We start from the raw sequence: 21,364 nt of genomic DNA, 5'->3' as shown, positions 1-21,364 counted from the left end.
CAGCATGGCACCAACGCCCCGCCTTCCTCCCTCCGTGGTTGCAGCCCCTCACAGACTCTCCGCTGACATCAGCTCTGACTCCCCCTGTGTGCTCTCCCTCTCACCCCATGCACAGTCTCATGTGCCCTGAAGCTCCTCCCACAAGAAGGGCAGGCTCAGCAGACCACTTAGGGCACTGGCAACCCAAACTCCCGGGCAGACCCTCGATCAGCAGGGAGGAAGCTGAAAGAAAAGTAAGTGTTCCAGTCACCTGTCCTGCAGGGGCACCGTTCTGGGGGGCTCTCTGCATGCTCTTCCCAGACCCCAGCTTGACAACACACCTCCACCCAGCCCTCTCCAACTTCTGTCTCCCTCTCTGCTCTGGGGTTCCCTTCCCAGTAAGTGACGTCATCTCAGCTCAGCCTTTTGGGGAAGCCAGGCTAAGAACTCTCCTCTCTCATCTTCTGCAACCTTCTCAAAAGCACACATCCTCCCACTTCACCAGAACAACCACAGGTCCATGTCCCCTTCATTCATTCATTCATCACACTTATTTAGCACCTACTGTGTCACAGGCCCTCTTTTAGGTGCTTCGTTAATAAAGAGACAGAATCCCTGCCCTCACCCAGCTTACATTCTAGTGAGGAGAGGCACTGGGTAGCAAACTGAATTGTGAGTTAGACGATAAGTTCTACAGAGAAAAATAAAGCAGGGTGGGAGGTGGGGAGTGCTAGGGGTCACACTAGCTGAAGCACATGCTCAGGTGGATTTCGGGGTCAATGCCTGTGAAAGGAAGGGGGAGGAAACAGGACTGGGAAGAGGGAGAACCTGAACAGTGACACAAGTCCAACAAGACCCCGCTAGGGCGTTCTGGAGCAAGTATCCTCTGCGGGAGCGCGGCTCCCCAACGCTGGGGTGGAAACCACCAGGCCTCAGGCCTCAGGCCCCGCGCTTCCCTCGGTCAGCAGACAAGGGCGCTCTGTGAAGCCGAGGTGGACTCTGGCAGAACTGGCAGCTGTAGGTTGTATGGCCATGGCTCCTGCCTGCAGATCCTTCTGGAAAGGGGGTCTGCGTGGTGTGACTCCATATCTACTACATGGAACGTGCTCAGGGAAGGCCTCAGGGAGCAAAGCCTTGAAGGAGTTCGGGGAAGGAGCCCCGCAGACCCGTGGAGGAAGAGTCTTACAGGCAGAGGGAACAGAAGCGCGAGGCTCTTGAGTGTGGTTGCGTCTGAGGCCTCGAGAAGCAGCACGGAGGCCGGTGGGCCTGGAGCGCGTGAGCAGCGGGCAAGGAGTCCAGAGCAGGAGCGGGCCAGCCCTGGGAGGCCAGGTGAGGACTCCGGCCTTTGAGCGGGAGTGAGCCACGGGGGGGTGAGGGGTCAGGGCGGTGGGGACACTACTGAGGAACAGGAGAGCCCATGAAAAGTCCACTGCTGGGCTTCCGGATTGGGGAGGTAAGGACGCCAGTGATCCGGGGCCCAGGTCAAAAGGCCTGCGAATCAACTGTGCAAGGAACGCTCGGGGTTTGTTAGCCCGGCAGCTTTAGCCGGTGTCTGCTGCCCTCTAGTGGACATGCTTGGGATTACCCAAGCCTGCTTTCAGCTTTGCTTCTCTACTTTCGCCTGCAGTCTGTGGGTTTTGCAGGTTCACCTACAGCTTGGGGATATAAAAACTGTTTTGTCACAGACGGTGGAGGTGTCAGGCACTTGGAGGAAACAGTTCATCAGCTTAGAGACAGGACGGCAAGGGGAAGCTGTGATGTAGATGCAGCAGTGGCTGGAGCAGGGCTGGGGCAGGGCCATGTGGTGTTCTCTAGCAGCAATGGTCAGCGGCAACCAGAAGCAGAGAGGTGGGGCTGGAGGATGCACCCGGGTCGAGGAGCTAGCTGTACAGCAGGTGCTGTAGAGAGGAGAGCAAGGTGAAGACACTGAGGGTGATTGACAGAGAGCTCTGAAGTCCAGGGCACAGTCCCTGATGGGGAGGGAAGGGAATGCCGCTGGGAAGGCCCAGCTAATGGAAAGAAAATGGACACGTTGAAGACCCGTAGGTCAAAACGGATCTGGAGATCTGGTGGAGTGAGGGTGTGAGAAGACTGGACAAAGAGGGAGTGGCGTGAGCCATGGAGCCACTGGAAGCACTGATGTTGGAACCCAGGGGCCTGCACTCCGGCTGCTGCTGCAACTCTTTACCACCGCCGCAGCCCACAGTCACCTGCTGCTGCTGCTGTCATAAGAGTCACCAGCAGCAGGAAAAAATGGCTTCTTCCAGTTGGCAAAACAGTCTGGAGGATGTAGTTTTCAGGCTTCCAGCCCCTTCCATATAGAGGAGGGCGCTGCAGCCCAGGGGCAGTACCAGCTTCTTAACTGCTATGTAAAACCCCCTTCTTCCTTTTGTTCCTCCAGTTCCTTCCAACACCCTTTGACCCAATTTCCTGCAACAGATCCTTCTGTCTCAGAATTTTCTATATTTGCATTGCTCTGTCCAACACGTGCATACACTATGACTAAGGGCAAATCCAGGTATTTGAGGACCTGAGGCTTATTCAATGGGGGAAAGTAATTCTCTTTAAGAAAAGGAATACAGGGACTTCCCTGGTGGTCCAGTTGTTAAGAATCCACCTTCCAATGCAGGTGACGTGGGTTCGAGCCCTGGTCAGGGAACTAAGATCCCACATGCCACGGGGCAGCTAAGCCCGTGCATCACAGCTACTGAGCCTGCGAGCCCACGCGCCACAACTAGAGAGAAGCCCGTGTGCCGCAACGAAAGATCCCACGTGCCGCAACTAGGACCTGACACAGCCAAAAATAAATAAATAAATATTAAAAAAAAAAAAAGAATATCACCAATTTGCAAACCCCTAAAAAAAAAAAGAAAGAAAAAGAATACAACATTATGAATGAAAAATGAGCTTATTAGCTTTATGGTAAATTCACTGTACATCCCCAACATACCCTAGGTAAACTTGCACATGTGTACCAAGAGACATGGTTGAGTATGTTCACAAGGGTCTTCATTGTAATAGAAAAAGCTGTAACTAACCCGTCACTATTGATAGGAAAATGGATAAATACATGAAGAGCTAATATTTTACATTAAAATGATACCGATTCTCCTCAAACTCGATCTAAAGATTCAATACAATATGGATCAAATTACAGCAAGGTTAAACGAAACATGCTACTTCTAAAAGTGATCTGGGGAATTTCCTGGCGGTCCAGTGGTTAGGACTCTGAGCTTCCACTGCCAGCGTTCCTGGTTCGATCCCTGATTGGGGAACTAAGATCCCTGCAAGCTGCACAGCCAAAACTAAATGAAATGAAATGAAGAAAAATAGGTGATCTGTGTCCCTTACTTCACCACAAACACAAAAATCAATTAAAGATGGATTAAAGGCTTAAATGTGAAAAGAAAAACTTCACAACTTTTAGAGAAAATCTTCTATATCCTTACGACCTTTGGGGTAAGGAACACTTTCTTAAAGAGCTCATACAATAAAAGACAATTTTGCTAGATTTTGGGTCATCAAAAGATAATCCACAGACTTCCATTTCCATCCAAGTTAGAGTAAAAAAGACTAGATTTACCTTCTTGCTTAAAACAACGACCCCCCCACCAAAAAGATGAAATATACAAATATATGAAACAACAACTTTAAAGACATTGGACATCAGGTAACAAAGGACAGTGATCCATGGGAAAAGGGAAAATAACAAGATGAGCCCTCTGATTGTCCAAGCCCACTGCCTTGAGTTTCCACACAGGGAGGAGGAACTGAGGTGTAATTATCCCGGAGCTGAAAAGATGGAGCGGAGGGTCTGGAGAGACCAAGGCTGCCAGAGTTCATAGACATCAGAAGAGTACCAGAGAGGAGAGAGTTTCACAGAGAGAGAACCTAGAGATCTGCAGAGGGTCATCCTTCAGTATTCAGCATGTGAGGAAACTACCAGGGCTGGGGAAAGAAGCATCAAAAAGAATAAGAGGACTGCACAAACTAGGAATAGAAGGGAACTTCCTCAATCCAAACAAGGGCATCAATGATAAACCCACAATTGGCATCAAACTCAGTGGTGAAAGATTGGATGCTTTTCCACTAAGAGCAGGAACAAAACAAGGATGTCTGCCCTCGCCACTCCTATTCCACATTGAATTGGAAGCTCTACTTAGGGCAATTTGGCAATAAAATAAATATGAGGCATGCAGATTGGAAAGAAAGAAGTAAAATTACCTCTATTTGCAGATGACAAGATCTTATATGTAGACAATCCTAAGGAATCTACTAAAAAACTACCAGAACATATAAATTCAGCAAGGTTTCAGAATACAAGATGAATATACACAATAAACTGTATTTTTATACACTTGCGAGGAACAACCTAAAAAATAAAATTAAGAAAAAGTTTCTATTTGCAATTGCATAAAAAAGAATAAAATACGTAGGAATAAATTAAACAAAAGTGCAAACCTTATACTCTGAAATCTGCAACACATTGTTGAAGGAAATGAAAGAAGATCTAAATAAATGTAAAAATATCCAATGTTCATGAATTGAAAAACTTAACATTGTTAAGATGGAAGTACTCTTCACATTCATCTACAGATTCAGTATAATCTCTATCAGAATCCCAGGTGACAGGGATTCTTACCTCACATCATATACAAAAATTAAGTCAAAATGGATCAATGACTTAACTGTAAGAGCTAAAACTACAGAATTCTTAGAAGACAACATAAGGGTAAATCTTTATGACCTTGGATTTGGCAATGGATTCTTAGAAATGACACCAAAAGCACAAGCAAACAAACAAAACAGTAAATAAATTGGACTTCATCAAAACTATTGGGTTGGCCAAAAAGTTACTTCCGTTTTTAAGTAAAAATAAAAGACATTTTTCATTTTCACCAAGAACTTTATTGAACAACGTTTTGTTCCACTACCTTCTGCCATTTTTCAGGCAACTTCATAATTCATCTTCCCAAAACTTTTTATCTTTTTAAGCAAAGGACTGTTCCAGGTGCCTTTTACAGTCTTCCAGGGAATTGAAATTTTTTCTATTAAGAGAATTTTGTAAAGACAGAAATAAATGGAAACCCAAAGGTGCAATGTCTGGTGAATACGGCAGATGAATCAGAACTTCCCTGCCGAGCTGTAACAGTTTTTGCCTGGTCATCAGAGAAACATGCGGTCTTGTGTTATCCTGATGGAAGATTATGCGTTTTCTGTTGACTAATTCCGGATGCTTTTCATCAAGTGCTGCTTTCAGTTGGTCTAACTGGGAGCAGTGCTTGTTGGAATTAATCGTTTGGTTTTCTGGAAGGAGCTCATAATAGAGGACTCCCTTCCATCCCACCACATACACAGCATCACCTTCTTTGGATAAAGACCGACCTTTGGTGTGTTGGTGGTGGTTCATTTTGCTTGCCCCACGATCTCTTCCATTCCACACGATTGTACAGTATCCACTTTTCATCACCCATCACAATTTGTTTTAAAAATGGAACGTTTTTATTACCTTTAAGCAGAGAATCACATGTGGAAATACGGTCAAGAAGGTTTTTTTCACTTGACTTATGTGGAACCAAAACATCAAAGTGATGAACATAACCAAGCTGGTGCACATGATTTTCAGCGCTTGACTTGGACATATTGAGTATGTCGGCTATCTCCCACTTGGTGTAATGTTTTGTGTGTGTGTGTGTGTGTGTGTGTGTGTGTGTGTGTGTGTGTGTGTGATACGCAGGCCTCTCACTGTTGTGGCCTCTCCCGTTGCAGAGCACAGGCTCCGGACACGCAGGCTCAGCGGCCATGGCTCACGGGCCCAGCCGCTCCGCGGCATGTGGGATCATCCCGGAGCGGGGCACGAATCCGTGCCCCTTGTACCGGCAGGCGGACTCTCAACCACTGCACCACCAGGGAAGCCCGCATGTGGTTTTGTTTTAAACGGTGTGAGTACAGTTTCCCTGTTGAAATTGACTGCTTGAAGGTCCGCCCTGTCTTGAATTCTTTTGATTACCTCCCCGAGGATCTTTCTTGGAGGCAGGTGTCATTTACAGCCCTGCAGGCTTTGTGAATATTAAGTGCCCATAAGCAGCGGGGTTAAAGTTGTTGTTATGGGAAACCGCCACAAGGCAGCAGCATTTCCTCCTGCCCAACTCTGGTTACTAAGGTACGGGGGCCTTAGGGCTAGTCCTGTTCCTGGCTTGTGAATTAGAGTGGAATGTGCCAGAAGAAACACCCAAGAACTTGTGTTCCTTTTCTCATTCCCCCTTACCCTCCCACCCCCTCCCCAGACAAATCCCAATCTCTGTGAAACCGCTGTGCTGAGGGTGCTGTCGTATATAGGTGGGGCGCCTCTAAAGAAAGAGGCTGCACGTGGGAACCCCACCACCAGGAGACGTGCAGACCGGGTGACATTTCAAAGTTCTTCCAGCCCAGAGGTCCATCCTTCTTTGGGTGCACTAGGCTTGGTTGAGGTGTAGGAGGGCCCACCAGAATCCAGAGGCTGTGGTCCATCCAGAGGGGACCTGTCACTACAAGTCCAACGGGGGCTGCTTTGCTACCACATCCTTCCCAGCTCCCTCAGCCCCAGGACAGTCCAGCCTTTTGACCCAAGTCTGTTCAAGCTTTAGGGATGTGACACCAGCCCCAGTCGCCGAGCTCTGATTGGAATAGAATAGGCATTTCTTTCTCTTTTTTTTAAAATAATTTTTATTTTCTGTTGACATATAGTTGATTTACAATTGTCATGTTGTTGTAGGTCTATGGCAATGTGATTCAGTTGTATATATTCATGTATCTGTTATTTTTCGGATTCTCTTTTTATGTAGGTTATTACTGAGTGTTGAGTAGAGCTCCCTCTGGTGTACAGTAGGTCATCTTTGCTTATCTGTTTTGTATGTATTAGTGTGTATGTTAATCCTAACCTCCTTATTTAATCCTCTCACTGCGCTTTTTCCGTTTGGTAACCCTAAGTTTTACTCCTTGTGTGATTCTGCTTCTGTTTTATAAATTAGTTCATTTGCATAAATTTTTCACTTCTACCTATAAGTGATATCATATGATATTTTTCTTTTTCTTATTTTACTTTGTATGGTCATCTCTATGTTTGTCTATGTTCCTACCAATGGCATTATTTCATTCTTTTTATGGCTGAGCAATAGGATTAAATTCTATGGTTCGCCATGTTAATATGTCTTAGTATATATAGGGTGGTCTAACTCACGTGTGGCTGTATTATTGGTATGAAGCGGCACTCATTTTCTGGGAAAGGGGATATTTCGGTTTTGTCTTAGACAATGTTCATGTTCTGTGGTCAACATTATGACGGAGTTGTGTAGTTTTGTCTTTATTCATCACAATGAGGCTGATGTTGTTTTGTGAAACTGTTCACACTCGACAGGAAAACATGGAGACCTAGCTTTGAGTGTCAGGGCAGCCCCTGGATGCCCCTGCCTGCTTTCCTCTTTCTCACATAGCAGTAATCATGAAACATCCACTCTTGGCTGGAGGATCTAAGTGATTTTGACACATAGAGACAGGGGCCTCCATTTCCAACCTAGATGCAGAGCTTCAGATAAGTGACTACATTCCACATCTTTTTCTAAAAAATAAATTTATTTATTTATATTTTATTTTTGGCTGCGTTGGGTCTTCGTTGCCATGCACGAGCTTCTCATTGCAGTGGTTTCTCTTGTTGCGGAGCACGAGCTCTAGGCGCACGGGCTTCAGTAGTTGTGGCTCGCAGGCCCTAAAGCGCAGGCTCAGTAGTTGTGGTGCACGGGCTTAGTTGCTCCGAGGCATGTGGGACCTTCCTGGACCAGGGCTCGAACCCGTGTCCCCTACATTGGAAGGCGGATTCTCAACCACTGCGCCACCAGGGAAGCCCCACATCTATCTTAATCTTCTCATTTCCATGGAAACCCTGGGCTACTTTGCAGTACAGGCCACATTTTGACTTTTTCTTTAGACAGCTGTGCTCTGATGCGAACCCATCAAAACACTGCTTCATTTAAATTTCCCCTGAACCCAGGTCCTCACACAACTTTCTCCTGTGCTTGTTGGTAGGCCGTGGGCTCCACTTGTTTGCTATCTCCCTCACTGTAATGATCAAATAAACTTGACTTCTTCGAATTACACGTTTATCCCTGGGGATGTGAGGTTGATTGGGCTAGAAGAAAACTACATGGTGTACTAGATATAAATGGTATGGAAAAAAAAAAAAGGAAAGGATAAGAGGTGCTGGGGAAGGGGCTGTTGCGATTTAAATAGGATGCTTACGAAACTCCTCGGTGATAAAGTGACATCTGAGCAAAGATCTGAAAGAAGTGGGGGATTTTTTGAACGGTTGAGTATCTAGGAAAAGAGCAGTAGAGGAAGGGGAAACAGTGCAAAAGCCCCGAGGAGGAGCTTGCACAGCGTGTTTCAACCACACTTAGTTAGTGACCCTACGTTGACAACCTCTTTAATTCCGAAACCTAACCCCACTCCATCGTTACTGCCTTATCCTGCTTTTTCATTTTTCCACAGAACGTTTCAATATATCATTCCGTGTTCATTATGTTTGTTTTCTGCTCTGCGCGAGGGAGGGCATCTTCGCCAGTCTGGGTCGCCGATGCAGCTCGAGCTTCTAGCAGTGTTGGGCACGCCGCAGGAGCTCGACAGGCCGTACTGTCCGGAGGCCCCAGGCCGGGGAGAGAGAGCGGTCAAGGTAAGGAGGAAGAAACCGGTCTCCTGGGGCCTCGGTGGGGGGAAGCCCCTGCTGGGGACCCGCAGGTAAGGAGCCGCACCTCCCAGCGCCCCGGTCCCCCGACCGGATGCGCATCTCCGCGCGTGCGCCGGGTGCGGCCCGGGTCAAGGCGCCCGCCCGATTGGCTGCGGCCGGCGCCTAGAAGCGGCGTTGCGCATGTGCGCTCCTTCCGCGCGGTTTTGTGGCATGGGTTTTGCTCTTCAGCTTCCGCTGTCTCCGCGGCAGCCCCATCGTCTCGTTTAGGGTGCTCGTTCCCGTTGCTCGGAATGTTCCCGGAACTCAATAACCTTCTTAACACCACCCCTGACCAGGCGGAGCAGGTAAGAGATTGCACGGTCGGGAAGGGGGCGCGTCCTGCGAGCGTGGCGGAAGGCCGTACGGGAAGCGCACGCGGACCCGTGAGAAATAACGCGACGTCCGGGGACCCCGGGGCGCCTGGGAGTTGTAGTCCAAAGAGGGCCCGCCCGGGGCTGGCCTGGACATTTGGGCTTGTGGGAGGTGGGCATCTGGCGCCTTCTCAAAGGTCGTGCGTGCCCTTGAAAGTCCATAGGAAGCATGTCCAACGTTTGGATTGGCTTAAGTTCACAGACGTGTACTGGGCGAGCCCTTTGCGTGTTCAGTGTGGTGGGAGTTCCGGCGCCCCAAAAGAGGCTGCCTGAGAGGAGAGGAGAGGAGAGGAGAGGAGAGTTCGACTCTCCACCCATCACGTGGGACCAGCTTCTTAACCACCCTGAGCCTCCCTCTGGCTCGGGAGCGCTCGGCAGATCGCAGTGAATGCTGCTGCTCCTCTTCCTCCTCGTGTTCTCGAATAGTGCTTTTTGAAGCTGCCCTCAGCCAACGTTGGATTGTAGGAGTCCACCTTTGGCACCACAGGCTCGCTACTCTTGTTTTCTTCTCCCTCCTTCTCACACTCTAGGGCATTTCGAAAATTTCCACGCTTTCGCCCAAGGGTTACCTCCCCTAGGAGTATACCTGACTTATTTCATAGCTGTTGTCTTTCTGATGAAATGGTAAGCTCTTCCAGAAAGACAAGGCACCAAGTGTGTAAAGCCTTTTTATGACTCCCTAATGCCTGGCAAATAGTATTCAATGGATACTTGTGCATCTTAATTGCCCAGCAGTTCTTCTCTGCCCAAGCCTCCAGATGGCGCTGGTTACCTTGCCAGTTACTACTAGCACCTCCGAAGTCCAAGCCCAGGGCCGCAGGGAATGGAGGATAGAAGTGGGCACCAGGAAATGACAGATGGCGCTAGGGTTAACCCTCAGGTTCTGCTAGTGTGATCTTTCATAGTTTATAAGTGAAAAAAATCACAACAGCACAGAGACGACCTTCCCTGTCACTGAGAAGGAACTAGGGGTGGCTGGAGCAGGGCAGCCAGGCCCTGCGGAGACCATTGTTAGAGGTCTTTCCAGGGCTTTCCATGATCAAAGCTCTGCCTGAAGCACTTTCCAGGGCCTTTGGGAGGAGGACTTTGATACTGGAAGCCTCTGTCAACAACTACTTCTTCACTCTCCCCTACTTAGGGGACAGAATTGGAAGCTGGATTAGAAATAGGGAGGAAGCTGGATCAGATGACTATTTAGAAGACCCCTTAAAATCTTGGCAGTCAGTGATTTTTGTTGGATTCCATGATAAAAGCTTCCTTTGTTCAGGATTTAATTCTCTCCAAGACTGTTGAGGAAGAGAAGGGATTCTGTTCTTTATTGCCTTGGGAATTATGAGGTTGAGATATGCTTGCCCATAATGAGTGACTTAATACCAATCATTTTAATTATTGGTTTTTCCATAATTTTGACTTATTTTCTTCTTTTTGTGGTTAAATACACACACACGCACGCACGCATGCACGCACGCAGAGTCTCCAGGTGTAGAAATTTAGGGGTGGATACAACCGACTAGATTTTGACACTCAGCTGACCTCTTTCCTGGGAGTCTAATTCATCTTTTTGTGTTCTTCTTAACTTTTAGGGGAAACTGACTCTACTCTGTGATGCCAAGACAGATGGCAGTTTCCTTGTGCACCACTTTCTCTCCTTCTATCTCAAAGGTATGGACTGTAGAAAAAGAAAACCCAAGGCAAAAAAAAAAAAAAAAAGGCTGATTCAGGAAGCAATAGGAATCGTATTAACTAGCCAGGGCTTTGGTGTTCAGGCAGCCAGATGTCTGTTTATCAGGTAACTGATTACTGGACCATCTGGTTCCATCTCCTACTCTGCCAGAGAGTGGCATGTGCTCCCTGTATCCAGTCCCGCCTTCCACTTCTCCACGTCCTGCATAGGCACTGCCTCCCTGAGGTCCTTGTGTGGTCTTCTCATTTAGTTGCTCCTTGGTCCTTGTCTATTTTGAAGTCTCTAGGCACTTGACCCATTAACACTTTGCCCTGGCAGTAGATGCTTCCTAAAGAACACAGGGAAGAAAACAGCATGGCCACTGCAATTCACACACAGAAATTGATTAGAAGAAGAAAACAGCCAAATGAAAAAAAGACTTATTGATTCTCCTTGAGTCCCCGCTGAGCCAGGCCAGGAAACACGGTAGACCTTTGGCACTCTTAATTGTAATAATTTACAGCTTTGAAAGTTATCTTCCTTTCCAGATGATGTTATTGTCAGCTTATAAAGACCAAGAGAATCTACAGATAAATTATTAGAATTAATTATGTTCATAAGGTAGCTAGAGCTTCTTTGTGCTCCCCTTGTCTCCTCTTAGGTATAAGACTAGTTTAAAAAATCCATTGTATTTCTGTACACCAACAAGCAATTAGAAAAATATAATTTTTTAAAAACCACTATTTATTTTCAGTGGAACAAATTAAGATTCCTAGTAATACCTCTCACAGAGGAAGTACATCTCAGAATCAATGAAATAAGGTATAATTATTAAATACGAAAAAAAGTACATCTTAGAATCAAATTGGGTATGTCAGGTTGCAAGGCCTCGGTTCTCTAGATCTGCCTCATTGCTTTTGTTTCCAGAGGTATGACGTATACGAGACTGATTGTAAGTAGAGACTTTATTAAAAATCAGTTTATTTTATTTTATTTTCCAGCTAATTGTAAAGTCTGCTTTGTGGCACTCATCCAGTCCTTCAGTCACTACAATATCGTGGGACAGAAGCTGGTAAATATTTTAGAACTCCATGATGGGATCCCTGAGTGAGTGTGTGTGCCAGGCATGTGTGAGTGTGCTGGGCTTCCCTATTTGGGTTGTGGAGGCTGGGCTTCCCTGTTTGGGGTGTGGAGAATTTAGCAAGGGAGGGAATAAGGAAATCATGGAATCCTGAACCCCTTCTCTGAAGGGCTAAGGCAGCATCTCTACGTGTTTTGTTAATTTATAAAGTTTGTAGAACCAGATCTGGTGTGTGTTTTTTTAAAATATTTATTTATTTATTTGGTTGCACTGGGTCTTAGTTTCGGCAGGCGGGCTCCTTAGTTGCGGCATGTGAACTCTTAGTTGCGGCAAGCATGTGGGATCTAGTTCCCTGACCAGGGATCGAACCCGGGCCCCCTGCATTGGGAGCACGGAGTTTTATCCACTGCCCCACGAGGCAAGTCCCAGATCTGTTGTTAATTAATCAAACCCTTCTTTGTTGAGTCTGGACCAGTTAAGGTTTTCTCCTTCTCGGTGTGAGCTTTAATCTTGTTCCTAGTGAGTGAGAGAGATCACAGCTTGGTCTGCTGCCAAGTTGAGTGCCTCCCACTGTGTCTCCCTAAGTCTAGGGCTTAGGACCCAAATGTGGGGAGAGGCAGGCGCTTTTATCATGTGCCCCTTACCTCATCTTGGTTTGCCCCTCATCTCATTAGATGCAGCCAAGCAAGAATAAGATGGCCCAGAGGCTGATGAACCTCCTGACCTGGCTTGGCCCATTACTTGTGACCTGTGACCTGGTGAATTTACTGGGTTGTTATTGTAGTGTGTTATTTTGTTTGTTTGTTTTTTTAAAGTCCTGCTAGGATTTTTTTTTAATTTAATTTATTTTTTGGCTGCGTTGGGTTTTTGTTGCTGTGCGCGGGCTTTCTCTAGTTGCGGCGAGCAAGTGCTACTCTTCGTTGCAGTGCGCGGGCTTCTCATTGCAGTGGCTTCTTTTTGTTGCAGAGCATGGGCTCTAGGTGCGCGGGTTTCAGTAGTTGTGGCACGCAGGCTCAGTAGTTGTGGTGCACGGGCTTAGTTGCTCTGCGGCACGTGGGATCTTCCCGGACCAGGGCTCGAACCTGTGTCCCCTGCATTGGCAGGCAGATTCTTAACCACCGCGCCACCAGGGAAGTCCCTTGTAGTGTGTTTTTTTTTTTTTTTTTTTTGCAGTGTGTTTTTGCTGTTTGTTTTGATTAGGTCAGCCTCAGAGAGGGAGAGAACCAGGCCACCCATCAGCAGTGATCTTTGAAGTGCCCATCATACTATTGGGCCACATCACTGCCTCTTCTCTGATGGGGAGAAAACAATGAGAGAGTGAGAGAAGGGTAAGCTCTTTCTCATCCTTTGCAGGGAAGGGAGAAGTTCCTGTGTCAGAGGTCAGATCATGAGCTCAGGGAGCACTGTCATGTCACGAACATGTATTGCATTCCAGGTCTGTGAGGCATGTCTGTGGCCCTAACATCAGTTTTTATAGATGAGAAAGTTGTGTATTCTCATATCCACTTTGGCTGCTTTTTCTGTTACCTTGGAATCATCAACACGGCAGGAATGACATGCACAGCACTGGGTGTGCAAAGTACTAGAGCGTGAGCTTCAATCCTCTTGGTGTATTATTGTTCTTACATCAGGCGAATGGTAATGAGTGAGAGCAAAGGTGATGATCAGGAATCCTTCTCTCTGCCAGGGTGGCTACTGTTGCTAATGGTGTTACATATAGTGAACTCTGGTGTATGAATGAGTGATTGAGGCCTGGTCTAGGGGCATGAGGAGTCTGAGGAGTTCCATGTTACCTGTTTCTGCACAGACAGAACGGTGGGTTGCACATTTAGATGGTGTCACCATGTCTGGGTGTTTGTTGAAATGCACATTCTTGGGCCCTGCCCCCAAGGCTTCTGGTTCTGGAGATCTGGAGTGGGGCTCAGGGGTCTGCATTTTAATCAGGTATCTCAAGAGATTCTTAATTGCGTGTTTCATGAAGACCTATATTTAAGAAGTGCTGGTCTAGAGCAGGGGTTGACCAACCACAGCCTGCACCCCCTGTTTTTTTTTTTTTGTTTGTTTGTTTGTTTTTGTGGTACGTGGGCCTCTCACTGTTTTGGCCTCTCACACTGCGGAGCACAGGCCCCGGACACGCAGGCTCAGCGGCCATGGCTCACAGGCCCAGCCGCTCCGCGGCATGTGGGATCTTCCCAGACCGGGGCACGAACCCATGTCCCCTGCATCGGCAGGCGGACTCCCAACCAGTGCGCCACCAGGGAAGCCCAAGTTATCTATTTTATACATATTAGTGTATACATGTCAATCCCAATCTTCCAATTCATCCCACCACCACCCCCCCACTTACTGTTTTTAAAATTTTGTAACTACATGCCTTTAAAAAAGAAACTTTATATTACTATTATAAATTAAAAACCAGTACTGGGTAATCATAAAAATAAATATATAAGCAAAAGAAAGTAAATTAAAAAAAAAATGTGACAGGTAAATGTAAATGCACATCTGAAAGCAGAACAGGGATCGTGTGTTGGGAACACCCAGGGGTGCAAGACATGGGCTCCTCCGGAGGGTGGACAGGCACACGTCTGCAGGGTTCAGAACGTGTCTGGAGCCCTCTCGTGAGCTGGAGTCTAGCCTCTCTGATGGGTCCCGCGCAAGGTGCAGGAACTCACTCGCCTCTCCGTCGGGTGTAGGGTGTCAGCCTGACCACAGCGCGGGAATGCGGGCAGCTCGTGTTCCTCGAGGGTCTCAAGTCTGCCGTGGACGTCTTCTTTCGGCCTCAGGAGGAGCCACACCCCCTGCAGTTCCTCAGGTCAGTCAGCCCACGACCCAGCCCAGAGCACACCTGGCAGGTAGGCCCAGCCCAGGGTTGCTGTGTGATTCCTTCTCCTCAGTGTATGGGAGGGCAGAGCTGGCTTCAGGAGTCAGATACCTCCCTGGTGTCACAGCATTATCGGAAGGTCCTTGGCTCTGACCGTGGGCCAGAGGGTGTGTGGCTGTCCCTGAAGCGATAGAAAGCCTTATTTGCTGGACATGTGGCAGAACAGTGTGCTTTGCTGGTTTTTCCAACCCTGGCTCAGAGCCCTAGCACACACCTCTGTTCTGTTCTTGGCTTGATACGGGGTCAGCAAACTACGGGCCATGGGCCAGCTACCTGGTTTGGTAAATAAAGTTTTGTTGGAATAGCCACACTTGTTTGTTCGCGTATTGTCCCTGGCTGTCTGGCACTACAGCATCAGAGGTGAGAGTTGAGACAGGGACCGTATGACCCACAAGCCTAAAATATTTACTGTTGGCCCTTTAAGAAAAAGTTTGTTGCCTGCAGGTTGGTGTTCCTGCTTCTTGTCTTTCATGAGCATCAGTCCCAGATGTAGCAGATGCCTCACCTGGCTGCTGCGCTTCCTGCACCCCAGGGAGTCTGTACGGGACCTCTCCCCGCTCTGCCCTCCCTCAGACTCAGCCTTCCATAGTGGCCGGGCTCAGTGTGGAGTCAGAAGGCCACGTGTCCTGACTCTGTGTGTGTGGCCTGGGGCACAGCCCTTCGCATCTCTGAACCCGGGTGTCTTTGTCTGAATGCGTGGGCCTGGTTTACACCTGAGCCCAGGTTGTAGGGCACTGTTGTCCCTGCTGTCAGTGGGGCTCAGCCCTGGAGTGTGGGGCAGTAGGGCTAGTGCCTGGGCCCCGGGCCCCGAGCTATTGCTGGGAGACAACTGCTGTAGTCACTGGGGAGATGGAGGTAGCAGGGCCATGTGTGTGAGAAACAGGTTGGACCTGGTACGCACACGAGCACACCGGTAGCCCTTAGACTGCTGCCCTAACCCCCAGGACACCTGAACTGTTGCTTAACTTTCATAGCCAATTGTGACCTCCCGGGAAGGCCTCTCCTGCCCAGTCTCAATGAGTCTTTCAGATGCCTTATGCTCTTGGATTGAGAGGCTGTATGAGCCTCGGGGGCTGTTTATTTCTGTGTCCGCCAGTTTTTAGCACAGTGCTTTGTACCTAGTAGGCCTCAGGGAATATTTGAACTGAAGTAAATGTACTCACGTGTGCATGCGTGCCTTTTCTTTCCAGCCAGATCGTGAGCCCCTTGGTGCCAAGGACTGGAATCCAGTTCCTTCCCTCCCCCTAACCCTTTCCTGCGGTGCTGCGCAGTCTCATAAACACTTGTAGAGCACGTGAGCTCTCTGGTAACTTTTGCCCTGTGTCCCAGGGAGGCCAACTCTGGGAATCTGCAGCCGCTGTATGAGTTTGTACAGGAGGCCCTGAAGCCCGTGGACAGTGGGGAGGCTGCCTGGAGGTGCCCGGTGCTGCTGGTGGACGACCTCAGTGTGCTGCTAAGCCTGGGCGTGGGGGCAGTGGCGGTGCTGGACTTCATCCACTACTGCAGGGCCACCGTGTGCCGGGAATGGAAGGTAATCACGGGCCTGCTCCCTGCGCTCCTGCCTGTGACCCGTACGGGCCGACAGGCCCAGGCCTCACTTGCATGCAGTGATCTTTTCTGTTTAATTCCTTGGGGCTTTGGCTTTACCCTGGCAGGCCCAGGAACCTTTCAGTCAACGCACCTTGCTCTCCACTACCTGCCACTGATGAAAAATAAGGCCCTGAAAACTAAAAGGGTGCCCGGCACTGTCTTTAACGGGGCTGGTCATTTGCGGTACTGAGGCTGTCCCCGCTCTGCCACGCGCTGTCATATCGCTCTGAGTGTGTTTTGAAGGTTGGCTGAGATAATGGGTGTAAAACTGCTTTAAAAATTGTGAGGTGAAAAAAAAAAATTGTGAGGTGAAGGGACCTCCCTGGCGGTCCAGTGGTTAAAACTCTGTGCTTCCACTGCAGGGGCACGGGTTCGATCCCTGGTCGGGGAACTAAGATCCTGCATGCTGCAAGGTGCAGCCAAAAAAAACCCCAAAAAACCAATATGAAAATTGTGAGGTGCAATACAGGGATAGGGTGTAACCTTCATTGTCAAGTGGTGAGGCAAAAATAGAAATTCTGCCATACTAGAGATTTTAACAAAATAGGAACAGCTGTGGTGCCCATCTCCCAGGAACCAGACTTCAGGAGTTAAGTGAGGGGAAGCTTGTAGCACGGCAGCTCAGCGTGTGGCCCACAGGGCCAGGCTGGGTGCAGAGCAGTGGGGAGGGGGTAAATGGGTTGGCCAGGGGTGTGTGGATCCAGCAGTGCATGTTGCTCACCTCCTGCCTGTAAGGTTCTGCCTGGAAGCTGGGGTCAGGGGACCTTCTGAGGCCGTCCTGGCTACAGTCACAGGGCCAGGTGCCAGGGTGATGGGGAGAGAAGGGAAGGAGGAGGAAATGTATGGGGCTTGGAGGACACAGTTCACTGGGGCTTGTGGAGAGAGTGAAGCAGTCAGAGTCAGCTGCTGCAGCTCAGCCTGCTCTGTGGCCCACTACCAACCTCTTTTTGTAAAAATACTTCTTTTAGTTGAAAAAGTAAAACTTGGGAATAGTTCAGTAAAGAAAAAAGGAAGATATAAACAGTATAAAGGCTATTTTAGCCAAAAATAACTGTCTCTTTTCCTCCGTTGTATATCCTTCCAGAGAGTCTATGCAGTCACGAACACGTTTGTATGTACACTTGTTTCCCTGCATTTTTCTTCACATTATTGGTAACCTACCATTCGCACGGTTTGGTACTTCTTTTCCTTTACTAACACACAGTACGTTTTGCTCTCCATTGCCCCAAAACAGAACACACAGATCTGCTTTATTCTTTTTAACAATTGGACACTATTCCTCGCTTGTGGATGAATTGAGCTGGAAGTACAGGTTGGATGTGCTGGTGAGACTATCCAGCAGATGATTGCAGTTATGGTCCTGGAGTCCAGGCACGGGCGCTTCCCACAAAGCGGATGCTACAGCTGGGAGGCTGATCTGTGAGAGGGATGCAGGGCAGTGGAGGCTCTGAGAGCCCAGCACACCCTGGTCCTGGCGTCCCTTCCCATCGGTCTCCATCATGGTCTCTGTTGCAGGGAAATGTAGTGGCCCTTGTGCACGACAGTGGAGATGCCGAGGACGAGGAGAATGACATCCTGCTGAATGGCCTCGGTCACCAGAGCCACCTGATACTGCGGGCTGAAGGCCTGGCCACCGGCTTCTGCAAGGACGTGCATGGGCAGGTGCGCAGGGACTGGGGCTCACTGGGAGCTGCTCGCTTCCCGAGTCTAGGCTGCCCGTGGGATAGTGTCCGGCTGTGGGGTGGTCTGGCTGGGTCTTGCCCTCAGGTGGAAGGGAAGCCTCAGAAGCTTGTGAATGCAGGTCAGAGTCCGCCCCAGTTTGGCTCCATGCACCAAGGCAGGTTTTCCATGGTAGTCCATTTGCAGCCAAAGGGGAGCTCCTGAAGAGAAGATGGCTGTCTACAGGGGAAGGCCGTAAACAGCGGAATTCCTCTGCAGGACCACAGCAGGCTTTGTATATTCAGGCCAACACCGTTCCTTTTAAAATAGAGACTTGGGACTTCCCTGGTGGCGCAGTGGTTAAGAATCTGCCTGCCAATGCAGGGGACATGGGTTTGAGCCCTGGTCCGGGAAGATCCCACAGGCCGCGGAGCAACTAAGCCCGTGTGCCACAACTACTGAGCCTGCGCTCTATAGAGCCCGCGAGCCACAACTACTGAGCCCATGTGCCAGAACTACTGAAGCCTGCGCACCTAGAGCCCGTGCTCCGCAATAAGAGAAGCCACCGCAATGAGAAGCCCGCGCACCGCAACTAGAGTAGCCCTGCTCGCTGCAACTAGAGAAAGCCCGCTTGCAACAATGAAGACCCAATGCAGCCAAAAAAAAATTTTTTTAATAAAAATATAATAAAATAGAGACTTGGGGAGGCCATTCCCCTGGCTGGCGTTGCCGCCCCCACTGCTGCCTCTGCCTGGCATGTTTGGAGTACTTAGGTAGAAGCTGAGTCCTGCCCTGGGAGGGAGGTCAGGTTCTCCCCATGCCCAGGGGCTGCCGTGGTTCTCTGCCTTCTGAAACTTCTCTTTTGGGATCACCCCAAAGCCTTTACCACCTCGTCCAGGTTAACTTCATGTTGACCACTTTTGACCCTTTAAGGGTGGGTGGGCATTTTGGCCCAGAGTCGTTCAGAGTCGGTGTCGAAAACAAAGCACAGGCCCAGAGATGCTGTGCTGGTGGCGCGCCCCAGGCATAGCCTGAGGAGAAGCTTCTGCCGGCAGCTTATGGCTCTGAAGCCAGTCAGCCCCCCAGAGCTTTCTAGTCACTAGAGACAAATGTCCAGTCTTCCTGAGCCTCGGAATTGAGTGTACACATTCTGTTGTGTTGATTTTCAAAATTCATCTAGCCAAAAAGTACAAAACCGTGCACACAGAAAAGACCAAAGGGAAATGCACAAAAATATTTTAATGGTTCCTCTCTGGATGGTTTTTTTTCTACCTTTTACTTTTCTTTGTCTCTCATGTTTTCTGTAATGAGCAAATATTACTATTGTAATGGAGGGGAAACATTTATTTTTAGGTGTCTGGTAATAAGCTTTGTTTTGGAAGTCGGTCCCATTACTGCATGGTGCATGACCTCAATTGAAGGTCACCGATGAGGCAGGAAGGGTTCACAATGGAGCAGGTATTTGGGGATGCCTTTCCTCTTTCACTCTTCTCTTTGTCACTTAGCTGAGGATCCTGTGGAGGAGACCATCAGAGCCCACAGCCCAGCGAGATGGGAGCCTCACTTACCAGTACAAGATACAGGACAAGAATGTGTCCTTTTTTGCCAAAGGAATGTCTCCTGCTGTTCTGTGACCTGATTTAGGGGCAGCTGAAGCTACCTTGGACTATTTTTAGTTGTGAAAGATAAAGCAACTGAGCAGAAATGGATCTTTACACCTTTGTTGTGGACTGGCAGTTCCACTGTGACCCAGGGATGGTGGAATGGTGCTGTGAGGGTTTGCCTTTGTTCCCCTGGGCCCTGTTTAGAAAACACATGAAGAAGCTGCAGCCCTGCCTCAGCTGAGATGCTGCATGTTGAACTGGGTGAAATGGGTCCTCTGGAGCCTTCCTCATAAACACGCTTTAGCCCCTACTGCCCATTTTTGGTTGTGGTGCCTTTCAGAGCCAGGATGGGTGTGGAGGCAGTCCTGGATGGCAGGTGTCCAAAGTGACAACCAGGATATTCGTGGCCGGCACAAAGTGAGTTCCCACCTCATGGCTTCCTGTGGATTGTCTCATTTAATTTTCACCTTCATCCTGAAAAAGTATTTTCTTCTTCAGTCCAGTCAGGAAATAGGCTTCGAGAGGTTTGGAAGCATGCTCAAAGCTGTAGAGCCTGCCGCTAGTAACGGAGGCCTGACTGAAGTCCACGCTTGCTGACTGACCCTCATGGAAACCAGAGGCAGGCTCCTGCCCAGCTCACAAGTTGGCTCTCCTTGTTTCTGTTGTAGCTGAGCACCTGGCCCATATGCTAAGGAGACCAAGCCATCGCGGGCCCGGCACCCTGGCCTTGGCCACACAAGGCCCCATGTAGGGCACAGGTGTGCATGGCCTTGGTGAGGGGGGGAAGGAATGTTCTTGCTGCCAGGTAGGCTAGGACCTTGGGGAAGAGCCAGTGCCTCCCTCACCTGTGAAGACTGAAGGCGGTGAGCTCTTCCCCAGCATCCTGTAGATGCCACTTGCCACACTCAGCCCTTCAGTCAAGGTCACCTCTGAGTATTCTCTTAGAATGGGTACATTTTATTGTATGTACATTATACCACAAAGAATCTGATTTTAAAAATAAATAAAATGGGAAAATAACACTGCTTTGCAGGGACTAAGGAAGTTTCATATCCATTGTTGAATTTTAACTTTTTTTAAACATTTTTTAGTCTTTGCAAAAGGGAACAATTTATCACCCCGCTCCTCAAGTCATACTAACTATTGTGTTAGTTTTCCCATTGAAACAGTAGCTGCTTTTCTTCTCAAAATACTGCAGACTTGATAGAATATTTTAAAATTGAGTGTAACTTAAAAGAAAGTAGTCATGAAAGAATCCAGTGATTCTTTTATTAATACGTTGGTATTTATACAGCTTCCCATGAGCTGCAGTTCTGAATGGGTAAGGCACCACAAAACATTTTTTGCATGATATGCTATTATATTTCTTCACTTGATTTATAAATGTTTTCATTAAATTTTTAATGTTTAATGGCTACTTGGCATTTTTTGGTGTCATTATATTCTAATTTGCTGAGGTATTCTCTGGGCATGTCAGGTTCTGATTTTTATAATTATAAATTATGCTGTTATGAATTTTACATCTATACCTGTTTGGGGATGGGGGTAAGTATTTGTTTCTTTAGAACATTCATTCATTCAACAAATACTGAGCACCTTCTGAGGGTATGACAGTGACAAAATAGGTCCCTGCCCTTGAAGAGCTGATGTTCTAGTAGAGGAGACAGAGACAGTCAACAGAATTAAGAATTAAGAGATATAGAGTTAGACCATGATAAGTGCTCTAAATAAAGCAGGGAGGAGGCCTACAACGGTGAGGAATGATAACATTTTTAGAG

General features: G+C 48.3%; 1 protein-coding gene across 4 annotated transcripts; it reads left to right on the top strand.

Moving 5' to 3' along the window:
- Positions 1 to 8,908: 8,908 nt before the first annotated feature.
- ELP6 (elongator acetyltransferase complex subunit 6) lies at positions 8,909 to 21,063 on the top strand. 4 transcript variants are annotated; one of them, XM_079934045.1, is made up of 7 exons: positions 8,909 to 9,042; positions 10,692 to 10,770; positions 11,773 to 11,843; positions 14,546 to 14,664; positions 16,063 to 16,264; positions 17,839 to 17,985; positions 19,488 to 21,063. In XM_079934045.1, the coding sequence occupies exons 1-7, from the start codon at positions 8,989 to 8,991 to the stop codon at positions 19,614 to 19,616; spliced, it is 801 nt and encodes a 266-aa protein (XP_079790171.1). In that variant the 5' UTR covers positions 8,909 to 8,988; the 3' UTR covers positions 19,617 to 21,063. The 4 variants fall into 4 exon arrangements, with proteins under 4 accessions (XP_079790171.1, XP_079790174.1, XP_079790173.1 ...); XM_079934048.1 differs by having other exon boundaries at positions 14,546 to 14,704; positions 16,067 to 16,264; XM_079934046.1 differs by lacking the exon at positions 8,909 to 9,042 and adding an exon at positions 9,677 to 9,732.
- Positions 21,064 to 21,364: the final 301 nt, after the last annotated feature.

This window comes from Stenella coeruleoalba (genome assembly GCF_951394435.1).
Source record: "Stenella coeruleoalba genome assembly, chromosome: 10".
NCBI classification, from domain to species: Eukaryota; Metazoa; Chordata; class Mammalia; order Artiodactyla; family Delphinidae; genus Stenella; species Stenella coeruleoalba.
This window is presented reverse-complemented; position numbering and strand designations above follow the sequence as displayed.